General features: G+C 54.0%; 1 protein-coding gene across 1 annotated transcript in view; it reads right to left on the bottom strand.

Moving 5' to 3' along the window:
• Ahnak (AHNAK nucleoprotein) overlaps nt 1–13,706 on the bottom strand; it is a 34,291-nt gene extending 20,585 nt beyond the window's left edge. The window contains exons 1-4 of the mRNA XM_090347537.1: nt 13,585–13,706; nt 1,914–2,020; nt 1,646–1,802; nt 1,050–1,237 (exon numbers count right to left, since the gene is read on the bottom strand). Of these exons, the coding sequence (XP_090203663.1) occupies nt 1,050–1,237; nt 1,646–1,802 (345 nt within the window). The 5' untranslated portion in view covers nt 1,914–2,020; nt 13,585–13,706. The remainder of the gene's footprint in view (nt 1–1,049; nt 1,238–1,645; nt 1,803–1,913; nt 2,021–13,584) is intronic.
• Between the last annotated feature and the right edge of the window lie 3,368 nt (nt 13,707–17,074).

The following is a 17,074-nucleotide window of genomic DNA, read 5'->3' as shown; positions in this document are numbered from 1 at the left end:
CATGAGACTTGTATTGCCATTTAACCACCAAAAAGCCAGAAGTGAAGAAGTGGCTTAAGTGGTAGAGCACCAGTATTGAGCAAAAAAGCTAAAGGACTATTCCCAGCCCCGAGTTCAAGGCTCACTAAACACACACACACACACACACACACACACACACACACACACACACACACACATACTCCTGCAAAAAGGCAATGAGCTAAGAATGTGGCTTAATAGAGTGCTTGCCTAGCATGCATGAAGCCCTGGGTTTGATTTCTCAGTATCATTTGCACAGAAAATGACAGAAGTGGCACTGTGGTTCCAGTGGTACAGTGCTAGCCTTGAGCAAAAGATGTGCCCAGGCCCTGGGTTCAAGACAACTGATCTTCCTCCCGGAATGTAGGCCTAGAGAACATGAGTTGGTCCCACCCAGTGGCACAGCAGGCACTCTCACTCTCAAGACAAAGTCAGGAGACTTTATGTGCAGAAACAACATCAGCTCTACATCACACATGTGCAGAAAGAAACAGACTGGCCAAGAGAATACAATGAAGTGAGGGGGGCCAGAAGTTTGGCCTAGTGATAGAGTGCTTGCCTAGCATATATGAAGACCTGGGTTTGATTCCTTGGTACTACATACATAGAAAAAAACAGAAGTGGTGCTGTGGCTCAAGTGGTAGAGCTCTAGTCTTTTTTTGTTTGTTTGCTTGCTTTGTGGGTCATGGAGCTTGAATTCTGGGCCTAGGTGCTGTCCATGAGCTCTTCTGCTCAAGGCTACCGCCCTACCCCTTGAGCCATAGCCCCACTTTGTTTTCTAGTGGTTAATGGAGATAAGAGTCTCACAGACTTTAGTGCCCGGACTGGCTCTGAACTGCAATCCCATCCTCCTCCGATCTCAGCCTTCTGAGTAGCTAAGATTACAGGCGTGAGCCACCACACCCAGCTAGAGCGCTTGATTTGCGAAAGCTCAGGCCCTGGGTTCAAGCCCCAGGCGGGAGAAGGAGAGGGAATCAGCTGGGTCCAGGAGCCAGCAGACACTGCAGGGTGTGTGTGCAGGAACTCACCAGAACCACCTCGGAGCTGCGGGAACTGAAGACCTCCTGGCTCCAGGAGTGGCCAGGCTCGGGGGAGCGGTCCCCCTTGCGATGGAGCTTCAAGCCCACAGTGTGGCGACCCATTGTGTTCAGTAGCTGGGTTACCTCCTCCGACTGCGGGTTTTTGAAGTAGATAGTGGCCCCCACAATCTGGTCCCCTAAGTGGGCAAAGAGCAACAGCAAGTAAGACCTACAAAGTCTCAGGGAACAGACACAAAACAGCCGTATGTTGGGCCTTCATATGAACTTGCCTTTCACCCTTGTAAGCACCAAGAGAGCGTGAGAACACCCATAGTACAGACAAACAAACTGAGGCTGAGGAAGGCTAACTACATGTGCCCAAAGCTGCAGAAAAGAGAGCAAGTCAGATCTGAGAGATTCGCATCAGATCAACATCCCCTGAGATCCTCTAGCAGGGGGCAGAGTGGACAAGAAAAGACAGAGTTCAGGGATGCTGTGGGGATGCCCAGTTCATTCCTGTCCATTCCTTACACCCGGCTCTTCCATCCAGCACTCTCCCACCCTCCTCACCCAGCACCCGCATCAAACCTCCCAGAGAGACTCACCCTCCTTGACCACCCCGGTGCGGGCCGCAGGGGAGTTCGGGTTCACTTTCCGCACAAAGACTCCATTGTCGCTCTGGTCAATGGTCAGCCCGTGGGAGCCGCTGCCCTGCCAGTTGGGCAGCAGCAGCTCCCGGGTTATCTCTTCTTCCTTCTCCATCTGGAAATGGAGATGGTGAGGGGTCAGACACCCTTCCAATGTGGAGGTTCTCCCAGGATGCCCCCAGACCTCCAACCCCTTCCCCACATGCCCCCCCCCTCCCCAACTGACCTTTGCAGGACTGGGTTCAGGCGCAAATGCCTTGCCAGGAGCCCGCCCCTTCTTGCTCTCTTCCCCTCAGTCTCTTTTCGTTGGGAATCTCCGTCTAGGGAAAAAGCCTAGGGAAGAAGTTTGCCATATTTGAATTCTGCTTGCTCAAAACCTTAGCCACCAAAGGGATGGGTAGACATTACTTTCCTATATCAGGCCACACAGCCCCACCCACCACTGTTGTCAGCAACTCTATGACTTGGAGAGGCCAGCAAGCCCTGGAGTTCACACCCTGGTACCTTCAGCAATGAGATACAAGAAAATAAAATTAAAAAAAGATAAAGAAGATAAATGGGATCTGAAGCCATACTCAAACACTGGCTCTATACCCTCCTAGCTGTGGGATTCCGGCCCATGCAATTAACTCCACCAAGCCTGTTTCCCTCTATGAAAAGGAAGAGGACCCACACACACAAAAAGAAAGTACCTGGGCACCAGTGGCTCACACCTATTCTTAGCTACTCAGGAGGCTGAGATCTGAGGATCATGGTTCAAAGCCAGTCAGCACAAGGCCCAAGAGACTCATCTCCAATTAACCACCAGAAGACCAGAAATGGTGCTGTGGCTCAAGAGGTAGAGAAGTAGCCTTAAGCTGAAGAGCTCAGGGACAGTACCTAGGCCTACAGTTCAAGCCCCAAGACTACCACCAACCACAACAAAAAGTGAAAAAGCTCAGGAACAGCACGCAGGCCCAGGACTGACACCAAAAAGAGAAAAAGGAGCCAAGGGCTGGTGGCTTACTCCTGTAATCCTAACTTCCTCAGGAGGTGAGAAACAGAGTGGAGGGTGGGGGACACCACTGCATCTCTCTTTCCCCTACAAATCTGGTCTGCAGCATTCTGCTGCTAACTCCTCAGCGGGCACTTCCGGTAGGGATGGTGATGCTAGCCTCCCACCCACCTCTCAGTGGCTCACCATCTCCCTCCAGTTCTCAGGACAAAAAGAATCCTTCACTAGCTGGCTGCTCCAGGACCTAAGCCCCTAGCGGTAGCCTAAACCAGTGAATGCCTTGCCCCACCAGGCTGTGGCCCAAGCTAAGAGGCTGAGGTAGTAAAACTATACCCACTTCAGGCCTGTAATGAGTCAAAGCCCATCTGGCAGCCTGCACAGGGCCCCAAGCCAGGCTTTGTGGGTGAAGATACCCCCCACCCCCAAATGATGAGCTGTCAGCCCCAGAGGTGCCCTGGGAAGACATCACACAGGACTATGGATCTGACCCCAAACGATATCTACCCACACAAAATGGCGGCGACAGCCATCTGAAGCACGCCTGTGAAATTATATGGGAGGACGCCATTCATTGTGGAGGAACCTCACCCAAGCCCCACCCTGAAGCTGTTTATCAAGCAATCAATAAATATATACATGCATACCGATCATGTCCTCTCTGTCCAACACTCAATTGGAGAGGAGATTAGCCAAGGACGAATATGATGCCTGGCCTAGCAAAACTTAATTGCACAGTACATTAGATTGTTACCTACCATTGCTCATGAGACTTCTAAATATTTACTGAATGCACTCTCCATGCAAGATAAGATTTAAAAGGCTGAGATCTCAGATATAAATTATAAGCAAGATGTTCTGGGTATGATCAATTGAGCCTCTCAGTGTTCTAGAAGGCTTGAAAGCCTTCTCAGGAAAATGAGAAATAGATTTCCCTAGTGGCTCACATCTGTAATCCTAACTACTCAGGAAGTTGAGATCTAAGGATCCTGGTTCAAAGCCAGCCTGGCTTATCTCCAGTTAGCCACCAGAATGCCAAAAGTGGAGATGTGGCCCAAGTAGTAAGAGTGTCAGCCTTAAGCAAAGCAAGAACACAAAGCCCTGAGTTCAATCTCCAGTACTGGTACAAAAACAATCACACACACACACACACACACGTATGTGTACGGAACTTCAAAGGTGCTAGAGTTCTCGTCTATGGGACTATGGCTCTTAGAAAGTCATGGGCCGGGACCTAGTGGTAGAGTGCTTGCCTAGCATGCACGAAGACCTGGGTTTGATTCCTCGGTACTACATCGATAGAAAAAGCTGGAAGTGGTGCTGTGGCTCAAGTGGTAGAGCGCTAGCCTTGAGGAAAACCCAAGGACAGTGCTCAGGCCCTGAGTTCAAGCCCCAGGACAGGCAGGAGAAAAGAAAAAAAAAAAGAAAGAAAAGAAAGTCATGGGCAGTTAGGTGCTCCAGTCTCAGGCAGAAATCAACCTGGATGATAAACACACCCATGTCCACCCTCTGTTCCCCTGCCCTACCCACCCCCCCCACACACACACACCTGCTGTCCCATTTGACAAAGTCATAAAAGTGTTTACCATGAGCTTTCACGGGCAACACAGGTGCTGTCTTGGCTAGGTGTTGAGCAAAGACTGAGCCAGAGCAACAACACCTCTAGAGGAAAGGCCCTGTCTCCTCCGCTCCCCTTCCTGGCAGGCCTAGGAGGCCACAGGAGGCCTCACTTACCCTTCCCACCTGGAAACCAGCAAAGCTGAAACTTAAAAGACACCTTCTACCAAGAAGGCCCTGCAGATGGGAGCCAGGCAAAGGCAGGGAAGGTAAAAACCTTCCAGTCCAATTCTGTCAGAAATGAAGCCATCAGGCCAGGCTGCCCCAGACCGCGCCCCTGCCTTCCTCCTCCTTGAGCAGGGCCCCTTTTCTCAGCTGAGCCAGCAGCAGTGACAGAGGGGAGAGTGAGGCCAGCTCACCCCCACCCACACGGCTGCCCCACCCACCCTCCTTTGCGGTGAGTCACTGCAGCCAGCAGCAAACAGCTCTAGACAAGCACAGGCTCATGCCTAAAGCATGCATTGCCTTCTGGACCCAGGCCCCAGGTGCCAGAGGGGCTGAAGCTGGCATCAGCTTCTCTGCCTGGCTCCTCTGGACAGGAGGATGCCCCGAGACAGGAGTTCCTGACGTTCAAGAGGGACTCAGCCACATGCTGCAACTGAAGCCACCAAGGGTGGAGAAGCCATTCTGGGAAGGGGGCCACAGACCCTGACAGGAGAAACTGGACTCAAAGCCACAGGTTGGCCCTGGCCAGGTATTAATGGCTTTCCTGGCCAGCTGGGATGGCCAACCTGCTGGTGCTCTGGCTCTGGCCCTAAGGCCTGGCACAGCCAAAAATCGGGCCTCCCCTCCCATTGATGTGGGCCACTCAGCTCTGAGGATGGATGTATGGGTGCAAATGAGAGCTGTGAGACCACCATGGCAAAGACTGTTTTATGCATCTGAATCCCACACCTGAGTCTCTACTCCTGGAGCCTGTCCAGAGCCCAGATGTTCCCAGATGTTTTCCCCACAGAAAGGGAAGATCAAGCTTCCTTGAGTTCCCCAAAGGAAAAGTTTATGAAACTGTCCTTTAGATTAGGAGAGACCTCCAAGCCCAGCTGCCCAATAGGAGAGACACCTGTGGCTATTCAAATATAAATTAATGCCCGCTCATGCCTGCAGTCTCAGCTACTTAAGAGGCTCAGATTCCAGAATGGAGTTTCAAAGCCCAGCCCACGTAGCAAAGTCTGTAAGAGGCTTATTGCCAAGTAGCCACCAGGAAAGACAGGAGTGAAGCTATGGTTCAAGTGATAGGACATGAACCTTGAGTGAACAAAGCTCAAGGCCAAACCTTAGGACAAGCAAGCAAGCAAGGAAAGAAGGAAGAAGGAAAAGAAAAGAAAAGCTGGGTGCTGGTGCCTGATGCCTATAATCCTAGCTGCTCAGGAGGCTGAGATCTGAGGATCACATTTCAGCCCAAGCTGGAAAGGCTTAGGACCTTTATCTCCAGTTAACCACCAGAATGCCAGCAGTGGAGCTATGCCTCAAAGTGGCAGAGTGCAAGCCATGAGCAAAAAAGCTCAGAGAGAGCATCCAGGCCTTGCATTCAAGCCTTATCACCATTGCCACTAACACACACGCACGCACACACACACACACACACATATAAATTAAGATTTTAGCCCCATTTCTCTAGCCCCATTTCAGCAGGGACATAGATTTCCCCCACTGCAGAGTTGGTACCGCACTGGTGGGAGGAGGGAAATGAGACTGGGAGAATGTGGGGCCACAGCCCAGGCTAACCCAGCCCGTGGGCCACTCCAGGATAAGCAGCAGCAGTGCTGGAGTGGAGAAATCAGAAACCCCATGGCCCGGGAGGACAGAAAAGGAGATGGTTATGATAGTGTCGCTGCAAAGCCTATAAAAGACCCATGTCCGTGACTGTGGGGACACACAGAAGAATGGCTAGTCCTAAAACTCAAAACCATGAAAAGATGCACAGAGCAGCCAGGGACTCCATGCTGATGATGCTCAGGAGGCGTTCTTCTTGCCCCCATCCCTAAGCAGAGGTGACCTCCAGGCCCGGGGGAGGGGTCCCTTCCTGCCCAGAGCCAGTGTAAAGACAGCAAGGGAAAGGGCTTTGCCTAACTTCTGCAGCAGCCAGCACCAGTGTCAAGATGACAGGAACTCACAGTGGCCGAGAGCTAAGCCCAGGGGCCTCAGTTCCTGAAAGCACCAAACTTGAAGACAAAGCTACACACCAGAGGGGAGATGATTTGCAGCTGCCCTACCCAGGCTGGGCACGGGGCACTCCCCCAGGATACTTCCAGCCTAGCAGCATGAACGCCAGCCAACCAGGCTTCCAAACACAAAAGGCTAGCCCATACACAAATGCAATGACTCATTTTTAGAATCAAAAGACCTCCACCACAGGGAAAGCCCCAGTACTTATAAGCAGGAGAAGGGATGGGAAACTCAAAGAAGACAGGCACACCCACATGAATGCCACACTCTCATAAACACGGAGCAGTCACAAAGAGGAAGAGAAAGCTCCATGGGTAAAAGAAGCACAGCGCCCCCCCCCACCACACCCTATTGGGAGCTGGGAGAAAGAATTCTGCAGAGCACTCTTGTGACAGGTTGTGCTCGTGATACCCATACCAGCAGTCATATCCTATCTGCAAAAGCTCCATGAGCCAAAGCTGGGTGTGGTGGCTCACGCCTGTAATCCTAGCTACTCGGGAGGCGGAGATCTGAGGATCATGGTTCAAAGCCAGCCCAGGCACTAAAGTCCCGAGACTTATTTCCAGTTAATCACCAGAAAACTGGAAGTGGTACTGTGGCTCAAGGAGTAGAGTGGTAGATAGCCTTGAGCTGAGGAGCTCAGGGACAGTGCCCAGGCCCAGAGTTCAAGTCCTATGACCAACCAAAACAAAAAACAAAAACAAACAAACAAACAAAACCTGCCATGATCCTTATGTTGTTTTTGTGTTAGTACTGGGGCTTGAACTTGGGGCCTGGGCCATTGTCCCTGAGCATTTCACTCAAGGTTGCCATTCTACCACTTGAGACACAGCTCCACTTCTCACTTTCTAAAGGTTAATCGAAGAGAATGAATGTCACAGATGCTTTCTATCAGGCCAGGCTTTGAAGCTCGATCCTCAGATCTCTGCCTTTTGATTAGCTGGGATTGCTTGCTTCATATCCTAATTTTTTAAAGATGTGGAGGCAGGCCCTGTAGGAGAGGTGCCTGAGCTGCCATTCAAGCCACAGTCTTCAACTCAGACAGAGAGATGAAGGCACAGGAAATACACACAGGACAAGACACGCCAGGAAACAGACAAAGATGCACAGAGGATGCAAACCCTGTGCTAGAGGGGAGGGATGCAGCCTGAAGCCAGGTACCAGGGGCTCACGTCTATAATCCTAGCTACTCCAAGATGCTGAGATCTGAAGATTGAGATTTGAAAGCAACTCAGGCAGGAAAGTCTGTGAGAGAGACTCTTATTTCCTGTTAACCAACAAAAAGCCAGAAGTAGAGGAGTGTGGCTCAAGTGGTAGAAAGCTAGCCTTGAACAAAATAAAGAAAAAGCTCAGAGAGAGCTGCCTGGGAAGTCAAGTCACAAGTTCACAGACCTTGCACTCGTTCAGTGATTCTGGAGCTTCCCAGAACTCAGCTTATGTCTAGATTTATCTTGAGACAGGACTATCCTCCCTTTCCGGGGCCCAACCAGCACTAGAGTTAGGCAAGAACCAGCAAGGCGAGGCAAACATGGCCATTCACTAGAAGATGGAACAGTCATGACCAACAAATCTTTGTCCCAAGGATCAAGGAGAAAAAGCCTCGCCTCCAGATGATTCCTCAAGGGTTGCAACTACTAGACTTCCACTCGGGACTCAAAAAAATAAAAGAAATTGTCCTAATCGATGTGGAGTAGCATACAGACTATCTAAGCAATCCTGCCATCTCAGGCCTTAGGAGGCTAAGGACAGGAGGAGCTTGAGTTCCCTTTAGAAAACCACCCAGTACACTTCGAGAGTACATCCGCCAAGACTGTCAGCCCCACTCTTCATAGCCCAGAGCAGGCCAGCAGCCCTACCTTAGCAGACCCACTACCACGTTCACATGGTACCTTTCCTACCTGAATCGGAGCCTTCCTTGGGTATGAGCTCAGGCCAGACCTACCTGCCCTGGGAGGAGGTGGGGGGCGGAGGGAGGTGGAGCTGGCCCTGCCCACAACTCCTACCAAGACCGAATGGTTTTGGCCTTCTTAACCCAGCCCTGTTCTCCACATCAGCCCTTCATCGTAGGGCGAGGGCTTTCTGAATATCAACCTGCAGGACAGCTCCACGCCCAGACCCCAGTCGGAGACAGCCTTTTTAAATGTGTTTGTCTGTCCATGTGGGCACCAGTCCTGGGCTTTGGCTTCAGGGCCTGAGTGCTATCCCTAAGCTTTTTTTACTCAACACTAGCACTCTACCATCCTGAGCCACAGCTCCATGCCTGGCATTTGGTGGGTAACTGGAGATGCATCTCATGGACTTTCCTGCCCAGGCTGCCTTTTGAACCATGGTTCTCAAATCTCATCCCCTGAGTGGCTAGGGCTAATGGCTTGAGCCTACAACCGGCTGCTTTTTTTTTTTTTTTAATGTCTGTCTCTACATACCTTCCTTCCTCACCCAGCAATCTCCAAGCCCCAAAATATGATGTTTTTATTTCCATTAGTGAGCGAGAGTCCTTCTTTCTCCCTGGCCCAAAGGGGCTTTTCTCCTTACCAAATGCAGAAGTCCCACTCCGGTCACAGAGGCAGGACAAAAGCGGGCCTTTACCCAGAATTACAACAGCAACTCCAGGGAGGGTAAGGGGCAAAACTACTCTGCTTACCCTGAGACGGGGAGTGTAGATTACAGCTTGTAAACTGCCCTCTGCCCCACCCATGGCCTCGCTGTAGAAACAGTGCTAAGCATTCGCCCCCAAGCGGTCAGGCCATGCCAGTGCAGGGGCGTAGCACACAGCTCCCAAATAGCCACCCCAACCCGCAGGACACCACGCAGCCTCAGCCAGGATCAGCTCCAGGCACTTCCCCTTCTTCCCCAGCCCCCCCTACCCCAACTGCACGAACCTCCGCTCAGGCCCCCAGGGAGCAGGCAGGATGCTCCTCCCTGACTGGCTGTGTGCAAGGCCTGCGTGCAAGGCCTGTCCTAGGCCTCTCACAGGCACCTGGCACAGAACTTCCACCAGCACCGCCTAATGCCAGGGCCCAAGCCCTCCAAGCCCCACCAGGGCTGTGGAGCAGTGGCTAGTTACTCAGGAGGCTGAGATCTGAGGATCCTGGTTCAGAGCCAGCCTAGGCAGGAAAGTCCGTAAGACTTTTGAAGTCAAGGGCTTGGGAACTGTCCCTAAGCTTTTTTTTTTTTTTCCCCAGTCCTGGGCTTGGGCTCAGGGCCTGAGCACTGTCCCTGGATTTTCTCAAGGCTAGAGCTCTACCACTTGAGCCTCAGCACCACTTCTGGCTTTTTGCTACGTATGTGGTACCGAGGAATCGAACCCGGGTCTTCGTGCATGCTAGACAAGCACTCTACCACTAGGCCAAACTCCCAGCCCCTGTCCCTAAGCTTTTGTGCTCAAGGCTACTAGTAGCTTTGTGGTTCCAGTTCTACCACTGGAGATGAGAGTCTCAAAGTCTTTCCTGCCCGAGATTGGCTTCGAACATCGGATCCTCAGATCTCAGCTTCCTGAGTAGCTAGAATTACTGGTGTGAGCCACTGGCACCCAGCTTCTGTGAGACTTTCATCTCCAATTAACCAGAGAGAGGGAGAGGGAGAGGGAGGGAGGGGGGAGTGGTGGAAGTGTGACTCAAGCGATAGAGTATTAACCTTGAACAAAAAAAAGCTAAGGGGCACACACAGACACATGCATGCACACATGCACAAACACAAAGGCAGAAGTGACAGAGCTAGATCCACTGCAATGTACAACCAACCATAGGCAATGACATAGACACAGAGGCAGTGGCACAGCAAGACACAGGACCCACAGCCACCTGGGCAGCGCTCACATCGATAAACCCCAGACCGCCTGCAGTTCAAGCCCGGCAGGAACTCAGGGTAGCGGAGAGGAAGTCTCTGCAGTCACAGGCATGTGGACATTTCTAACAGGCTCGCTGCACCCTCCCTCAGGCACACTCAGATCAGGAAACTTCTAGAGCCTTGGTCCAGGGGTCAAATCCAGAGAAAGGCAAGCTCCCTGGCCAAAGCCTGCAGGCGGCAAAAGGAGCAGAAGGCCTGTGACCCTCAGCACTGTCCCCGCTGCCACTGCCCAAATAAAACACACATTCTAACCTTCCCGGGGGCCCCCTCCCTTCCTCCAACCTAAATGAATACAACGCATGCTCAGCCCAGCTCCAGGGAGAGAAACGGGGGCGGCCAGGCTAAGTTTCCATCAAGAGTCAAACTAGCTCTCCCAGTCTGCCTCTGCCTGTCCCCAGGCAGTTCCCAAGTTCAGAAGAAGTTGCTCACCACACCCCAGTGCCCCACACACCCCTCCACCCCCACAGCCTTGCCCCACTCCTCCAACCAGCTCCTCAGGCTCGCAGTGGTGTGCTCTGCCAGAGCCTGCCAGCCAATTCCAAGTCGTGCAAAAGAATCCAGTCCAGTGGTGCTGGCCCTCCACCCAGGGCCTCCCTCCCCAGGACTGAGGTGACCCAGCCTCCCTCCCCCGGGGCCCATTCCCGCCCTGGACTAAAGCTGGCTTTCTCCTTCTCTCTCTCTCTCTCTCTCTCTCTCTCTCTCTCTCTCTCTCTCTCTCTCTCTCTCTCTCTCTCTCTCTCTCTCTCTCTCTCTCTCTCCCTCTCCCTCTCCCTCTCCCTCTCCCTCTCCCTCTCCCTCTCCCCTCCACAGAGCATGTGAATCTTACGTCCTTCTTCTCTGGCCTGTGCATAATCTCTTAGGGAGAGAGGTGTGTATGAGTGTGTGTGTGTGTGTGTGTGTGTGTACACGCACGTGCACACGCACGCCAGCGCACATGCTTCACTGGGACTTGAACTCAGGGCCTCAAGTTGTTACTGGCTTTTTTTTTCCTTTGCTGATCCTCGGGGCTTGAACTCAGAGCCTGGGTGTTGTCCCTGAGTGCTTTTGCTCAAGGTTACCACTCTACCACTGAATGGTTACTTGAAGATAAAAGTCTTAAAGACTGGCTTTGAATCTCCATCCTCAGATCTCAGCCTCTGGAGTAGCTAAGATTACAAGGCGTTGAGCCCCCAGTGCCCAGCTCACTGGCTTTTTCACTCAAGGCTGCTGCTCCATCACTTGCAGCACAGTTCCATTTGTTTGTTTGGTGGTGAGTTGGAAATAAGTCTGTCAGATCTGTCTGCCTGGGCCAGCTTCAAACAGCTCCTCAGCTCTCAGCCTTCTAAGTAGCAAGGATTTTAGGCATGAGCCAAGAGCGCTAAGCTTTTCCTTTGCAAACTTAACTCCCAGAGTCTCTGTGGCCATTCCACCCTCCTTCCCACACAGTTCACAGCTCAACGCAGGGATGTGCCCTCTAAACTAGGGGCTCTACAGAGCCAGGTGAGGGTCTAGCTCAGCAGACCCTCAGGCCAGAGGACAAGGCAGACACCCCATTCAGCTGGGGAAAGGAAAGTGCCACACCCGACCTCGAGACTTCCCTCCTGGGGCGGGGACCTAGACCAGTTCAACTCACTTAACTTGAACCAAGACCCTTAAATACCTTCCAAGTCGCCTTCGACCTCCCCCTCCCCTGCTGGACCCCTGGGTCCCACCGCCAAGCCCACCAGATCTGTCACGGACTGGGCTGCAGGGAGGAGGGGCGAGAGTTTGAAGACCACTCCTGCAATCCTGAGGTTAAATTTTAATGGGACATGGACTTCAAAGCCATTTATTGGAAGCCCAGTTTGGGCACGGGGGACCCAGAGGTAAATCATCTGCCTCCCTTTTCCTGTGGGAAGTCGGGGTCACCCCACGATCACGGGGGGGGGTCTTTCTCGATGGCCCCTCCCCGAGCACTGCGACTCCGCAGCACCTCGAGGGCAGCGGCGGGGGCCGCGCCCTGCCAGGCGCACGCCCGAGGCTCGTCGAGTCCCGCGGTCCCCCGTGGCCACACCGTGCACCGGTGCCACAGCGGGCCCGACCGGGTGGTCCTGGCTCGGATCTATGAGATCCCTCCCCGACATGCAAAAGGGGGCTCAGCCAGCCCTGCTCCTTCCAGGTCACCACCCCCACCCCCGGACCCTGGCACTGCACGGGCCCCCTCCCTGCCTGCCTGCCCGGGAAAGCCTTACATAACTCGGGTCTCTGCACACACCCAGGGCGCGGCCTCGCCCGCAGCGCGGCGGAGCGGAGGAGTCGGGGGACCCCGGGGGTCCCCGGCCCAGGCCGGGCTCGGCTCCTGGCCCCTCCGTCCGTCTGCACGCAGCCCCTCTCCCCTCCCCTTCGCCCCTTGCCACTCCGCCCCGAGTTCTGGTTTGAATTAGTCACCGGCTCCAACCACCGCATTCCTCAGGCTGCTGGCACCGGGCCAGAGCGCAGGGGCGGGGTGGGGGGGTCCCCGCCCGCCCGGACGAGTTTGGGAGTGGAGGGGTGGAAGCACCGCCTCGGAGAGGGGAAGGGGCGGTTCTGGAGAGGGTGGTGTCTCGGCACAGCACCCCCTCCCCGCCCACCCCAGCGCAAGAATCTCGCTAATGACGTCCCCACCCCCACCCGTCCCGCAGGGGCGCGCAGCGCACTTCCAGTGGAGGAAGAAGGGGGGACACGCGGAGGGGCAAGACCAGGGCGGGGCCGCTGGAGCGGGGCGGCGGGGGCCGGCGAGGGAGAGGCTCGGGGTACAGAACAGGGTGGGGCCGGAGCGCTCGGGCCCCCGAGGTGAAGGGCGGAGGCGCGGGAAGAGACGCGGAGGTGGCGCGGGCGCAGGGGCGCGGGGAGGGGTCGGGACGCTGCCGCGGCACTCTGCGAAAACTTAAGCCGTAAACACCGAATTGAAACTCAGCGGCGCGCTGAGCCACCGCCCCGAGGAGGGGGGGTGGAGGGCGAGCGAGCGAGCGCGCGAGGGAGCGGGAGAAGATCCTGAGATCGGAGCCAGAAACGGGGCGCCCTGCCGCGCGAGCGGGACGACGAGCCGCCCCGGGGGAAGTGCGGAGCCCAAGCCACGCACCCTTCGCTCCGGCGCGATTTTCCAACTTTGCCCAACTTGTGCCCCAACTCCGGAGGCTGAGCGCTCGTGGCGGGGCGCGCGGCGCGGCTCTGTCCCTCCCGGCCTGGCGGCCCCGGGCTCCGCACTGGCCGAGCGCCCACGGGGACGGACCCCAAACGCGCCCCGACCCCCCGACCCTGCAGCCCGCCGGGTCCCTACCTGTGCGCTCAGCCCCGGGGCACTGCCATAGCCGGCGCGGGGCCCGAGCTGGCGGTGCGGCGGCGGCGGCGAGCCCCGGTCGGGGCGGGTCCGGCAGGGCAGGGCGGCAGGGTCCCCGCGGCAGCGCTGCTCCGAGTGGCCGGGCCCCCGAGCGCGGAGGCGGCTCTTGTAACTCCGCTGGGGCGGGCGGGTCTGCCCCGAGCTGTGGGGAGAGGGCGGGGCCGGGCGGGGCCGGAGCTCGGGCCGGGACGGGCCAGCAGGGCCGACTCCGGGGCCACCCGAGAATGGGCTGTGGGTACAGGGAGCGCGTGAAGGGGGCGCGGGGGCGAGCGGGCGTCCCCTTTCCCTCTCCCTACCCAAGCCGTTGCCCCCGGCCTGTCCGGGGCCTGCATCCACCCCCGCCCATCTCTGCTCCGAGTGGCTTCACGGACCAGAAATTCCTGGAAGCACCCGGGCCCAGCCTCACAGCTGCAGCCCATTTTGCAGGAAGGACCCAGAAGTTCGGGCGAGGCCGACTGAGCCGCCAGATCATGAACTTGAACTTTTCTTCTCAGGCCAGACAACACTTGGGCCCCAGGCCCCGGGTTCCCCCACCGCGTTTCCCCAGGTGCCGGGCAGCCATGCCCACGTCTCGCCTTCCATCTTTCCTGAGGCCCTGGCTCATCTCCTCTCCCTACAGAAACCTCTCTGGGAGACCCTGGCCTCAGCCCGGGCTCAGGGTCACATGTGCCCCGGGCCCTTACCGACCTGATCGGCTGTGACAGCAGACCCTGGAGTCAGGCCAACACACACACACCCTGTCTGTAGCCTCCCCCCGAGCTGCAGGTTCCCCTCTGTGCTCTCTTGGTCTGGAGCCCCTCTCCCAGTCCTTCCCCACCTCCCCACTTACAGGACGCGGCCTCCCAATTTACAGACATTTCCCACAGCAACTTCTAACCACATGGAAATTTTTATTAAACGTGTAATGATGGGGTGCAAGGCCCTCTGGCTACGCCCTCTTTGCACCCTTATTTTTCTTCTCCTCCCTGGGTCCTCTTGGTCACTCACTACCCACTGCACCAATTTCCCTTCCTTCCGAATCGCTGGAGAAGAGAAATTTCAGGCAGGACAGCTGAGACCTTGGCTGGAGGTTAGGAGCGCCAGCTTTGTAGCAAGATCATGAGTGGGCTGGGGCTGGGACCAGCTCAGCCCTGTCCTCTGAAATGGCAAACATGTTTACAGGCTAAAAATACCAGCAGCCAAGTTTGCCTGCCAGCCTGGGGGCTGGCTGTGTCCAGGTCCAGTTACCGCACAGGGTAAGGTACAGGAGGCTGGGGGAAGGAAGAGGCAGGAAAAGAAGCCACAGACGTGCAGGCACCCAAAGGTGAAGAAATAAAGGTAGACATCCCAACAGGTATGGACATGTCAGGACACACAGACAAGGCTGAGACTTGAGAACTAGCATTGTCTCTTTTCTGTCTGTCTGAATCTCTCTCTCTGTGTCTCTCTCTGTCTCTGTCTCTGTCTCTCTCTCTCTCTGTCTCTCTCTCTCTGTCTCTCTGTCTCTCTCTCTCTCTCTCTCTCTCTCTCTCTCTCTCACACACACACACACACACACACACACGTTATCCACTGACTCAATCTCCCCACATGCACATCATTATAAGCACAGTCATGGATCCACACTTTCTATAAAAATTCCCCCATTTGTAGCCTAGCTGTAGAGTGCTCGCCTAGCATGCACAAAGCCCTGGGTTCGATTCCTCCCTACCATATACATAGAAAAAGCCAGAAGCGGCACTGTGGCTCAAGTGGCAGAGTACTAGCCTTGAGCAAAAAAATGTCCAAGGACAGTGCCAAGCCCTGAGTTCAAGCCCCAGGACTGGTTAAAAAAAAATCCCCAGGGGTGTGTGGGGGGAGGGAAATGGGTACCAAGACATGTGAAAGGGTATCAATGTATGTGAATTAATGCACCTTCTATCTGGCAAATATCATGTAACCCTTTTACTAATTACAATAAAAAAAATCCCCATTTGGTTCTGTATCCACCTTTAAAGAATATACGCATGTGCACACACACACACACACACACACACACACACACACACGAACACTTTTTTTTTTTTGCAGTCCTAGGGCTTGAACTCAGGTCCTGAGGCTGTTCCTGAGCTCCTTTTTACTCAAGGCCAGTGCTCTATCATTTGAGACACGGCTCCACTGCTGGCTTTTTGGTAGTTAATTGGAGGTGAGAGTCTCACAAACTTTCCTGCCCCAGGCTGGCTTTGAACCACAATCCTCAGATCGCAGACTCTTTAGTAGTTATGATTACAGTCATGAGCCACTAGTGTCCAGCTGTCCCCAACATCTTTTTACACTTAAATAATATTCAGCCTCTTAAACATAGATCAGGAATAAACTAAAGTGTCTTACCACCCCACAAGCTAGATCATCCCTGTCGACATTTTTCAAAATAAGATTAATGCCTTGGAGAAAGGGAAAGAATAATGGAAAAGTGATAGAAGATTAAATTTGAGCTAGGTACACTGTACGCATGGACGGAAATGCTGTAGTGAAATCCTGTTTGTACAACTAATACATACTTTAAAAAATTTTTTTGAGCTCAGAGATAGCACCCAAGAACTGAGTTCAAGCCCCATGACCAACAAAACAAATAAATAAAATAGAAATCAATTTAGCCCTAGGCTCTCAGAAAGATTATTGCAATGTGACGTGTGTCACAAAAACATGGGGTATCTGCAAGGAGGGTTCCAGGGATTTGGAGGAGGGAGGTGGGAGCAGCTGATCTCAGCTCCACTGGTCAAAAAGAACCAGAACCGAGGGAACTTCCTGGCTCAGAGCCAATTTACGAGCTTCATTGTTTGTTCTGGCCACCCTCTTGGTCAACAGGGAAGAAAGCAGGTGGGTGAGGTTGGTATTTAGAGCAGCCACAGAGCAAGGATAGCTGTCAGGTACTTCAGAGGAAAGATATCAAAATTACCTGGTGGGAACTGACTGTAAATAAGAAACGGCTTCAAAACATTGCAGCCAGTGTATCCCGACCAATCAAGAGGCTGAGATAGGATGATCGCTAGTTCAAAGCCAACCAGGACCTTATCTCAAAAAACAAAAAACAGGTAGCCAGAAATGGGGGTTCATGCCTGTAATCCTAGCTACTCAGGAGGCTGAGAATTGAGGATCAAGGCTCAAAGCCAGCCTGGCACTAAAGTCCATAAGACTCGTATCTCCAATTAACCATCAGAAAAACAGAAGTGGCACTGTGGCTCAGGTGGTAGGGTGGTAGCCTTGAGCTGAAGAGCTCAGGGACAACATCCAGGCCCAGAGTTCAAGTCCCACAACAGACAAAAAAAAGTGAGAGGTTATAGTCATGGCTCAAGTGGTAGAGCACCTGTCTATTGTCTAGCGTGAGCAGGGTTTTAGGTTCAAACTCTAACAGTGAAGAAAAAGTTTATTCATGTCAGTGAGATTTGAACCATAACTGGGATTTCAGTTG

Source organism: Megascapheus bottae, chromosome 16 (genome assembly GCF_031878675.1).
Source record: "Megascapheus bottae isolate mThoBot1 chromosome 16, mThoBot2.hap1, whole genome shotgun sequence".
In the NCBI taxonomy this organism is placed as follows: domain Eukaryota; kingdom Metazoa; phylum Chordata; class Mammalia; order Rodentia; family Geomyidae; genus Megascapheus; species Megascapheus bottae.
The sequence above is the reverse complement of the archived record's forward strand: the minus strand, read 5'-3'. Positions and strand labels throughout refer to the sequence as shown.